General features: G+C 38.5%; 1 protein-coding gene across 1 annotated transcript in view; it reads left to right on the top strand.

The window, feature by feature from the left end:
* The first annotated feature begins 530 nt into the window (after positions 1-530).
* The window catches only part of ASNS (asparagine synthetase (glutamine-hydrolyzing)), a 14,907-nt gene continuing 3,597 nt past the window's right edge, over positions 531-11,840 (top strand). Inside the window, exons 1-8 of the mRNA XM_008939061.1 lie at positions 531-799; positions 3,052-3,289; positions 4,761-4,946; positions 5,251-5,352; positions 7,497-7,624; positions 8,340-8,466; positions 9,868-9,974; positions 10,316-10,416. Coding sequence (XP_008937309.1) covers positions 551-799; positions 3,052-3,289; positions 4,761-4,946; positions 5,251-5,352; positions 7,497-7,624; positions 8,340-8,466; positions 9,868-9,974; positions 10,316-10,416 — 1,238 coding nt within the window. The 5' untranslated portion in view covers positions 531-550. The remainder of the gene's footprint in view (positions 800-3,051; positions 3,290-4,760; positions 4,947-5,250; positions 5,353-7,496; positions 7,625-8,339; positions 8,467-9,867; positions 9,975-10,315; positions 10,417-11,840) is intronic.

Genomic DNA, 11,840 nt, shown 5'->3' with positions numbered 1-11,840 from the left:
GAGTGGGCACAGGGTCTGGAGAAGGCACGCCAGGAGGAGCACGGCGCTCCGCCAGCGCTGCTCCCTCTCCGCCTCTCTCGTCAGGGCCGCCCGTGGTGCTGGGGAAATCCAGAGAAAGCCTGCCCTCTTCCAGTTTGAAACCGCTGCCCCTTGTCTGTCACTGTACGGGCCTTGGTAAAAAGCCGCTCTCTGTGAGTCTCCTTTATATAATGGAAGGACTGTTAGCGTTTCTGCTGAGATGATGTCACTTCAGCACATTGTACCAGATGCCTTGTGATGTTTTATTTGTGCTCCATAAAAAAGTTACAGACTGCCTTGGAGTACCTAAAGGTAAACTTGAGCCTAATTTCTTGCTTGTCAAAGGTTGCTTATAATATTCTGGACAAACGGCGGTTTACCTCATGGCAGTAACGTCTGCTACTCTCTTGATAGGCCTTTCGACAGTTAAGCAATTAATAGCCTACACGTGTTATCTGTGTTTTGTAGGTGTCAGCTCTCATTTACAGCGTTCATGTCTTTATTGAGCAGGTTCTCCACCAGCAGCCAAACAATGTGCGGTATCTGGGCCCTATTTGGGAGTGATGAATGCCTTTCTGTCCAGTGTCTAAGTGCCATGAAGATAGCACACAGAGGTCCTGATGCATTTCGATTTGAGAACGTCAATGGATTCACCAACTGCTGTTTCGGTTTCCACCGCCTTGCAGTTGTTGATCAGTTATATGGTATGCAGCCTATCCGGGTGAAGAAATTCCCATATCTGTGGCTGTGTTACAATGGAGAAATCTACAATTTCAAACAGGTAAGCGTTGTGTGGATCATACAACATTTAGGGGTTTTTTTTGTTTTGTTTTGTTTTTTTTTTTAAATTTCAGAACTGGTGGATATTTGGAAAATGTTTAGAACATGGTGGACTAGAATATAAGAAAAGTTTTTAAAAGTTATCAAATTACGAGTATATAAAAGGAAGTAAATTATCTCGAGTTGTGAGTCTCAGTCTTTAATACTGAAACGTCCCTTTTTAATTGGCATGAAGGGCAATAAGGATTTGCACCTTTATATTTTATCTGATTAAAATAAAGATGTGTTCTTATCTCTTGGACAGGGGGATTCTAAACCTCTTTTTCTCCTTCTGTCTTGGCAATGCAAATACTTTTAGACTGTTTTGCTCTTCAGTTATTTTGGGTCATTCTGCAAGGTGTTGGGTGTTACATTGTGATTTCTGCATGTCAGTCTAGGTGGGATATGTCACATATAATACATTAATGTATAGAATGTATGATTAGGTATTTATGTCAAAGCAACAAACACTAGGGATATGTTTCCAGTACGCCACCAAAGTCCTTAAGGTGTCTGCAGCTTAAGGCAGAGATGCTTTGTGGAGTTTTTGAGAGCCACCTAAGGGCACAAAACAAGGAGCAGCTCTGTACTTCTGAAGTGTCTGAGTGTCCCTGATGTTCAGCAGCAGTATTACACCCATCGTCTGTGTGCCTCAGTCCCTGTGCCAAGATGTCTATGCTGCCTGTGTTACTTGTAAAGGGAAGCCATTCAGATCATCCAAATTTGACCTACAGAGCAGCTTAAAATTGTTACTGTTTCTGAATCATGCTGAAACAGAATGGTTAAAATTAACCAGAAACTGAGCGTGGTAGTATTGGAAACCTACAAATAATCTGCTATGTCTTAGTACTTCTAACATCACATTTTTGAAGTCAGAGTCAGGCTATTGTCAGTGACATCAGTAACGTCACTGGGAGTTTGAATAGGCAGGAAATTTATGGGTGTTTTTTTCCCAGTTTTCAAGTACCTGGCTGTTTGAAAGGTGAGATGCGCTTTATCCTGCAGTGCATGTGAGATGTATTATACCAACAGCCTGTAATACTTCCTGTATTGTGCGTTGTGGTTTTTCTGCTGTTGAAAACCGTAAGAATTACTCTCAGTTGTGCTATACACACACTCCTAAGAGGACTTCAATTATGCAAAAGTTGCATTGCCACCTGCAGGAATTTGTTTGGTTGTTCTCACTATTTTATGTACCCTCTTCCTTTATAAAGAGATTATTTTTCAGGGTTCTGGCTGAAACCTACCAAGGAAACAGGCATTGATGAAATGTGAGTTTTGATTAGGGCAGTGAGTTAGTTATTTTAATATTGAATAATTTGATCTGAGACTTTGCCCCATAAATAACAATTGAAACCAAAGAAGTTAAAATGCTAATGCATTAGTTTTGTGGGGTTTTTTTGTCTTGTTAGTGTTTTATTGAAACTCTTGTCTTTCCTCCTGTCTGGTAGATACTGAAAGGACTTGGAAGAGTAGCACCACAAGAACATGAAGCATATTTGGTCTGACTTAAGTCTGACAGATAATTTCTTCCTCCCCCACTCCCATCTGCACAGGCAGAGTGAAAAGGTTAGTTTGAGGAAGGGAGGAAGATTAGGCAGAAGGAAATACTCTGTGCATAAAAACAAAAACACTGAGGAATTGCAGTAACTTCATAAGTAAACCAAAGTTTATTTGTATAGTACTTTACTCTGCAGAGGTGTGAGGAGCGTCTGTGTTCTGAGGTGGACAGAGGTCTTATGTAAATGTCATTATTATCTGTTAAGAACGTGGCACTGAGTGATTTGAGACTACAGTAAATGATGTCTCTGTTTCTGATCCTGTTTTGAGTTGGTTTTTTTTTGAAATAGTGGCAGCCAGCTTCTGCCATTTGTCTGCGGGAGATGGGGAGGCTAGTGCTCCTGAAGGCCAGGGTCATAGGTTTGCTGTTTGACATCTTTGAATAGAAATACGTCCCTGAAAACCTGAGATAATGCAAATTACTTAAGATTGCAGAGTCAGTCTCATTGTCTGAGAGATGATCTTGGGTAATATTTTGAACCCAAAAGTATAATTTCCTTCTTTGGCAGCAGAAATGTTTGCATAACTTCTCAACTGTGGTTTTATCAAAAAAGTGTTCGTATTGAACTGTTAAATGAATGGTGGTGTTTTTCCAATTAATAAGCAGTCAAAGTTTGCAAATGCTTATTCATTGTTTTCTTTATTTTTTCTTAGTTGCAGAAGCAGTTTGGATTTGAATATCAAACGTTAGTGGATGGTGAGGTTATCCTTCATCTTTACAACAGAGGAGGAATAGAGCAAACCGCATCCATGCTAGATGGCGTATTTGCTTTCATCCTTCTGGATACTGCAAACAGAAAAGTGTTTCTGGCAAGAGACACCTATGGAGTCAGACCACTGTTTAAGGTGCTGACTGATGATGGATTTTTGGGTGTCTGTTCTGAGGCAAAAGGTAAAAGCAGTTGTGTTTAGTTACCTAAATAATCTTAGGTATTGTCAGAGACAGACTTCTTTGTCAGGTTTTTCTTCTAAGTGTGAAGGGAAAGTGAACTGTAAGTTCAGTAATAAATGAACTGTATTTAGTAGTATAAGAACTAGGTATCTTTACAACAAAACCCACTGACAGTAAACCTCTAAGATGTTTAATTGTCCTTAATATCTCTAAAATAACTTGCTTATTTAATTTTTTAATTATTTGTGGTCTGGGATCATAGCAGTATAGAGTCTGAGATGTTTTATGCTACCTCAGAGTTTAATGCAGCCTATAGAGTTAGGCTAGATATATGCTACAATAAATTATATTGGCATTTGTTCCCAATGTTCTATGGTGAACTGGGAAATAATACCATGAGAGCTGCTAATCTGTAAAAGCCAAGGATTTCCAAAACCCTACTGAAATTTCCTGCAGCATTGGGTAATTTTCTACTGACACTTACTTGATGATTTTCTCTCCTTTGAGTTGACACATCCACTACATTTTGTTTCATTTTTTCAAGTAGTCATCATTAGTCTTGACACTTGTGTGAACAAATCCAACCAGTTCCAAAAGGGAGTCTATTGCCTAAAATACACTTTGGTTAAGATTGGCTTTGATGATTACTTGAGTCTGTCCCATTTGCCATATATAATTTTTATTATCAGGATCTAATGTAGGTTGACTTCTCCAACAGTAGCACTATGTGCTAGTACTAAGAGCTGTCCCATCTCTGCTTCTTGGGAAGAAAGAGGGAAGTGAATATTTTAGGGTCTGTGTCATGTAACCATCACAGTGAATTACTCTTAACAGCATTTATTCTTAACCCTCTCTTAACAGCAATTCAGTATCTCTGTTGTGGCATCCAGGTGACTACCAGGTGCAAAACATCCTCTTTCACAAAAGGGATATAAATGAGATTTGGCTACAGGTCTTGTTCTTGGCATTCATTATTGGTGTAGATCAGTGAGTTATGAAATCACTAAATCAGTGTCGGTCACTTCAGTGATGCAGTTTTATTACAAACTCCTTGTTGCAACTTGACTATACTTAACCACAAAATCAGTTATTAATTACCATTTGAATTCTCATAAACATATTACACTTTGACATGCATATCATGTAGTCAGCTGGAAAAGTGCTCTTCTTAATGCTCACAGGAATCAACTGTTACTTGCCAATTAGTAAAACTTGCCAGCTTCCTTTCTGTGCTATCTCCCTCAACTTCAGATGGTTCCAATCTATGTCTGCAACATGTCAGAAGCGGAATCATGCTCTAACCAGGGCAGACTTGGACTCGAAATATGCTTTTTTTTTTTAATAACAAACTTAGGAAGTGGAGAAAATATTTTTGTGTATAGTTTTAGTACAGAGGCTGCTGAGTGATGTATAATGTAACCATCCTAGATCAAAGACTATGACTCTGTTTTTTTCCCCACTTTATCTGTAGGACTTACCAAGTTAAAGCATTCAACATCCTTATGTCCTAAAGTGGAACCATTCCTCCCGGGTCATTACGAAGTGTTGGATTTAAAGCCCTCTGGCAAGGTTGCATCAGTGGAATTAGTAAAATTTCATAGCTATAAAGATGAACCACTCCATGTCGCGTGTGATACAGTGGAAACTCTGCCTTCAGGTAGTAAAGCAAAGCATTTGCTGCTTCGTCTGATTAAAAAAGTTAAAAAATTATAATTGTTGAAGGTAAAATTTGCATTGATTTGATTTTTAAAAGTGCCATTAAAAAAAAAACCAACACCTGGAAGGACCTTTATAATGTAGGGACTTAAGAATTGTTTTTGTAGGTAGTCATGTACAAAGATGAACTTGCATGCTTTCATTGTCAAAGGAAATTCAGATAAATAGCTTTGTTTCCCAGTAGTAAAATGCAGCAAAGTCTAAGTAACACTTCTTGGACTTTTTTTTATTTCTTTTCTGGACAGGCTTTGATCTTGAAACTGTGAAAAGCAACATCCGTATTCTGTTTGAAAATGCCGTAAGAAAACGTTTGATGGCTCACAGAAGGATTGGTTGTCTTCTGTCAGGTAAGTAGCAAGAATCACAGGGATTCTGTATCTTCTCTCTCTTCCACCCATCCTCTACTAGCCAGAGGAAAGTATGCTGGCTGTTATACCATGGTGGACCTGAAGTGATCTGAATCTTTTGCTTTTTAGAGCAGAGTACAGAGAACTTACTAGTTTGTTATGCAGTTTTTGAGTTAGCATGTATCTTGAAAGTTTTATGCTTCTGAAGTTTACTGCGGGCTGGAATGTTGGTTTGTGGAGACACTGACCATTTTTAACTGAAAGGAAAGAAATACAATATTCTTATTGAAAAATTACCCAGTGTACCTAGGTTGGTGTCTAAAAAGAAAATAACTAGATTCACTTTGCAGAGATTGAGCATAGAAAAAAGCCTTGGCATGTTTCAGGTAGGAGGAGGTGAAGTTCTTACTTGTTACCTTTTGCTTTAGCCTCCATCCTAGACTGCACTTTATTTACCAAATTACAGGGGACCATCTGGACCAGAATCTCTTTCAGGTGAGGTAATAGCTTGTGGTACAGCAAGTTGTTCACTGACGTAGCTGATCGGTGTTGTGATCTAGTGGGTCAGTTTTACAGAGGTAAGGCTTTGTAGCCATGGGACTGATATCAATCTTATTTACTGTGGTTTTGTAGCACTTTGTACTTGTGGTTAGAGTTCTGATATGCTGTTCTTGCATTCACTGACCATCAGTAATTACACTCATTTGTTGTGAAGCTTTTTAAATGAAGCTTTTAAATTTGACTGAGAGAGAACTGACTAGGTGTTACTGATGGACCATTTCCTTACTCTGGCATCATAAAAAGTAAGAGGGAGGTAAAGAAAATGGAGAGATATGCTGAGTTGGAAGATCCCAGCCTCAGTAAAAAGCCTGTTCAAACTACAAATTTTGGATATAAAATTAGAAGGCACTCATCAGCTCCTCAGGAGCATTCTGCAGATGCAGAATGCATTAGTAGCAAAACTAAGTGCCTGTGCTGGTATAATAACAGAGTATCTCAGTGCTTCACAATTTTGAATATGGTTGGAGGAGTGATTTTGTTTGCAATCATGGAGAGAGTTCTGCAACTTCACAGTGGGAACTCAGGTTTTGATTTCCCTGATTTCTGCATCCAGAACACTCAGTTCATGTGCTCTACTTTCCCTCAGACTCTGCACGTAATTTCTACAGAAGGAGGGTTTTGTGTGTTTTTGTTGTTGGGTTTTTTTTTTTGGTTGGGGGCTTTTTTTTTTGGTGGTTTTTGTTTTTTACAAGGTAGCATGCTCACAAAGGGTATCAGTGGGAATGGGTGCTAATGCACTCAGCTGAAAAATCACGTGCAGGCTGTAGAGATTTTGGCTTATGCGTGTCAGAACTGCAGGCAGGTGTGGGGTAACAGATACTGTGTTTTGCTCAGTATGTCAAAGGGGAGCAGCAAGTAGAACTAGTCAACAATTAACAGAACTAGCTCTGAGAATAAGGTGGAGTTTTCTAGTACATCTATGCAGCTTGTGCATCTCTTGGTTTTATTTTTTGTTTGTTGTCCATAGTATTCAGATCTTTCCACTGTCCCCCTGAGAACGAAGAGAAGGCAAAAAAAAGAAAGTCACTAATGAATAATTTCACTTTGAAGTTTTTAAAAGTTAATTCTACTCAAAAGGTGTGAAACACACTTTTGAAAAATGGTTGGGGAAGAGTGGAATCTTTACATTAAATGTTCTTTTACTTAATTCCTTCTTATTCAAACAGCAAACCAGAAAAAAATTTATTACATAGTTCTGTCAGCAGAATATCAAATGTGTAGCTAAGGAGAGGACAGAGAGCAGTTTTGAAAAGAGCAGAAATCTCATTATATCAGGGTTGAGAAGGGGCATGTCCTGTAGTGGTACAATGTTTTCAGAATAATTTCCGTGTGTCCTAAAGAAGGATTTCCACTGATGCTTCTGACACCAAAATTACTAACAACTGTTACTGAAGATGCTCCGCAAAAGTTGCCTGATTCCCTTGTTAAGCAGAGGTAAATGTGGACATGTACAAGAAGTACCTTGGATTCATACAGCTTAAAAGTGAAGCCCATTCATGAGATTCCACTATCAAAATTCAGTGTCCTTAAGGGGAAAAAAAAACTAGCCAAATACTTAATCAGATAATTTTTTTTGTTGGCAGGGGGCTTAGATTCCAGCTTGGTTGCAGCTGTTCTTCTGAAACTGATGAAAGAAATGAACATCAGTTATCCATTACAAACCTTTGCAATTGGAATGGAAAACAGTCCTGACTTGCTGGCTGCCAGAAAGGTGTAGTGACCATTCCTTTCAGTTTGTTCTGAGCTGCCGAATGCTACAGAGTCTGTGTTAATGGTGCCAACTTCATAGTGTGGTGTTAATAGTACTACTGAGTAGTCACGTTTTGCTATGATGCAAATCAGTTTGCAGTAAATCCTTTAGTACAGCATTTGCTATTCAATTAAGAGAAGCACAAAACCGAAAGAGATGGCACTTTGGATTTGTCTCAATTCTGCCTCTGGGTTTTAGGGTAACTCTCCATATGTCATTTGTATATGTGTTAAATGTTGTAAGTTAATTGTCAGTTTACTGAATTAAGAGCCTTGTACAAACTGTTTGGCATCTGAGGTACACTTCAGGTATCCAGGGTGTCAAGGCTTTTTTTTTTTTTTTTTTTTGTCTTTGGGGCAGTATCTGGAGTATTCAAAGCCTCTACAGATTCTGTTACTTTTTGGGCAAGCAGCTGGATGGGCTGTGTAATCACAGTTGAACACTGTAGTTATGGAGACTGTGTTCTACAGAGACTGTGTTCCCTCTGGTGTGTGTACTGCTGCAAGTCAGAGGAGCTGCTACAGTATCAACTTTTCTTGGCCTAATGTGATGTCATTCTCACTGTGGCAGATGGGGACTGGTGCTTTCACTCAGTTTGTGTGTTGTAAACACAATGTATGTTTAAAAAAATGTTCTAATTGGAAAGCAATACATCATTGTGACCTTTAACGAACAGGTAGCAGCACATATAGGCAGTGAACATCATGAAGTAGTATTTAATTCTGAAGAGGGAATTCAGGCAATTGAGGACGTTATCTTCTCCTTGGAAACCTATGATATAACAACAGTAAGAGCTTCAATAGGTGAGAATGTTGTGGGGTTTTTTTTGTTTGTTTTGGGTTTTTTTTGTTTTTTTAATAACAATCTTTGCTTTATATTGCTCAAAGTTTTGTGTAAAATCATGGAGTTGTCTATTAGATCCCTTAGCTGGCCCAGAACCTGAGAACTGAGACTCCAGGTTTTCTCCCCTGTGGTCTGTTGTACCACACTAAGCCAAAACCAGTTACTGGTTTTAAAGAAACTGACTGTACAAAACCATTGTCAAGATCTGTTCCCGAAGCTTTGGGATGAAAAACAAAAGTTAGATAAAGAAGAAACATCTTTTTCTAAACAGTTCAATCTTAGGTCTATGTTTTTCACTCTGCTAAGTATGAACCTTGGAGGAAGGGGGCAAATTTACTGGTTCTGAGGTACTGGATGTTATGATAGTGAGACAATTATTATTACTCTTTCCTTGCATAATTTTAATACTAAAGTGAAGTATTTCTTGTCACTTTCTAACATGCACTCAAGCCAGGTAGACTTCTTATAATGTGTGTTTGATTCTGAGAAATGAAGGGAGTCAAGAGCAGCTGCTTATCAGGTTACCAAACTGATAAGAATGAAAAACCCTAATCCAATGTGACCTTCTGTGTAATACCAGCTACAATATTTTACCCAGTTGATCTTGTGTCAGCCTAAAACATTGTAAAAAAGTTAATAAGCCAAACAGGCAACACAGTTTTGAAAACCCAGGTCCCTGCATGGGATTTGGTACATGAGGATAAGACTTTGGAATATGAAATATTGAAAGTGTTTCCTTCAAAAAATAAAGCAAACTTTTAATCTGTCATCTTTCTCTGTGATTGCTTAGTATGAAAGATAATGAAATGGATCCTTTTCTTTATATCTGTAATACTTTTCTTTAAAAAGCCTATTATTTGGAAAGATGCAATAAGGAAGTCATAATTCTGATTAATAAATAATTCTTTTAAAAAAAGTTAAAAGTGCTTCATCCAGTTCAACCCACATTGGCAGAGAGTTAAACAATAACTTTTTCTGGTAGTTATGTTCTCCGAAGCTAGAAGATTTATTCAGGACAGTGCTGGAATTAATTAGGGGCTTCATTTCAAACCGAGTCAGAACAACTCCTTTATGTGTTCCCATGGGAATCCTCCAGCATTCCCAGGATCACAGACAGACAGGTCTTTCTGATACTTTGAGGGCTAAGTGTAAGTTTAGATGTATTTGCAGCACTTAGTGTGGCTGTTGATGGCTTTGAATAAGAATGAAATGCTCTTTTAGTGTATTACACTTGTGTGCTACAGAAGAAAGTAGTGTAGGAGAGAAACTTCTAAAATGCTACATTTAAAACTGTACTGGGTGTACATAGCATCATACATGTAGCTGTATTTTAATAACCTTTTTTTTTTTTTTTTTTTGAGGAATGTATCTTGTCTCCAAATATATACGGAAGAAAACGGACAGTGTGGTCATTTTTTCAGGAGAAGGATCAGATGAGCTGACACAAGGATATATATATTTCCATAAGGTAAATATATTCCCTATACAGAAAGCCCGTGAGCTACTTGTTCTTCCTGTCAACAGGAAATCACTGATTTGAAGATATGATGTTTAAATGCTATCACAGCTGTGTATTTTTTGAGACTTTCTCCTAAGGTGGTGTAAAATCCAAGGGATTTTATTTAATCACCTAAAAAATAACTTTTTTAAACTTCAGAAATTCCTGAGACTGTTATTTCTTGTATGTAGTCTTTGCTAGTTCCAAGGTCACTCGGTGATCACTACAACTCAAACATGAGACAGCAGGTAATGTGTCCTTCAGGGCAGCTGTAGTATGTCCCTGTGCTACACACGTATGTCTTGCTACAGGCACCATCTCCTGAAGAAGCTGCAGAGGAGAGCGAGAGGCTGCTGAAGGAGCTCTACCTCTTTGATGTACTTCGTGCAGACAGAACTACTGCAGCACATGGGTAAAATGTCGTCTCTTGGATGCTGAGGACTGACTCAGAAGAGCTTAAAAGTTCTGTTGCTGTTGAGGAAATTACAATAGTTAATTGTTGACTTGTTGTTACTTCTTGAATTACTAACTGATTCAGAATGTAGTGATACTAGATAATTTTATTCCTTCTGTCTGGGTCTCAGCTACTCTAATATGATCATCTGTCCTCAAGAGCAGTAGTAGCAGATGGGGTAGACCCATACTCTGAGCTCCACCTGCTTTGGCAGACCAGGCATTGATCAAGTTCCAGGTATGCCCAGGCACTCAGGGTCCCTGTGCTCTCAGTGGGTGGGAAGCATTGCATGAGAGCTGGCAGTCTTCAGGGTAGTCACCAATCATGTTTCTGGTTTAAACACTGTTGACAAACTTGCTATTGTGATTGCTATGGGCAGTGTTTTGCCAAAGAAAGTTTTAGCAGATGAGCGAAGACAGTGGATTTGAGTGTTGATTTGATTTCTGAACAGTGAGATAGAGGAGGAACAAAACTGTAAATCTAGTTGCATCTTCCTGCAGTACCTCTTGATTCTGGAGCAAAAGACTACTGGGGATTTGTATGCCAAGATGAAACTGAAGTTGTAGCCAGAAGGAACTTGAGCAACAGCAAATCACACTGCAAAATTTAATCCAATCTTCTGTAAATACAGGGTCCACTGTGTTGCCAACTGATGCAGGAAATATCTTGTGTCTGGGGTTGTACTGGCCTTTATGGAAGCAGGGAATTAAAGCTATAAGTTGTATTTGACTTTGGTATTTTGAGCTTTGGACAAAGAAGAATTTTTGAATCTAATTAGCATTGCGTACGAAGGAAAAACATACTGAAAAAGAAAAGCATATGCATTGAGTTGGGTAGCTGACTAATAAAAAGATGTGAAGATACATTCTGGCTTAGAGTTGTCAAATTGTACACTGCAAAAAATAGCATTATTTTACAAAGAAATACATGAATTATAAAAGAGAATATTGTTGAGAAGCTGGCTATAGATGAGAAAAAGGTAGTACCTTTGGCAAAGTAAACAACTTTCCTGCTGAGAAACTTGCATGATATATTGATCCTGCTACAAAATGACTTGCTCAACTTTTTATGACATTCTTGTGTTTCTCTTTCCTATATAAAGATGGACAGGGTGCAGGAGACCTGCCATTTGCCTCATAATTTGTTTTGTGCTGAAAAGTTTGGCCACATATTCAAGGCTGTTTAGTATCACGCTCTGGCTGCTACTATTTGGAGAGCTGCCATTTCTTGAAGAGAAACTGAGGTCAGCTTCGCAGCACTGCTAGGAAGAAAGAACCCTTGTATTAACAAATTAAAGCTGAATTTAAGGTGTTCAGATTTATGGAGAAAAGAGGGAGTAATTAAGAGGAGAGAGGAAATGATGAAAGTATCTGTATCAGTTA

This window comes from Merops nubicus, unplaced genomic scaffold, assembly GCF_000691845.1.
Source record: "Merops nubicus isolate BGI_N331 unplaced genomic scaffold, ASM69184v1 scaffold26574, whole genome shotgun sequence".
Classification (NCBI taxonomy): domain Eukaryota; kingdom Metazoa; phylum Chordata; class Aves; order Coraciiformes; family Meropidae; genus Merops; species Merops nubicus.
The sequence above is the reverse complement of the archived record's forward strand: the minus strand, read 5'-3'. Positions and strand labels throughout refer to the sequence as shown.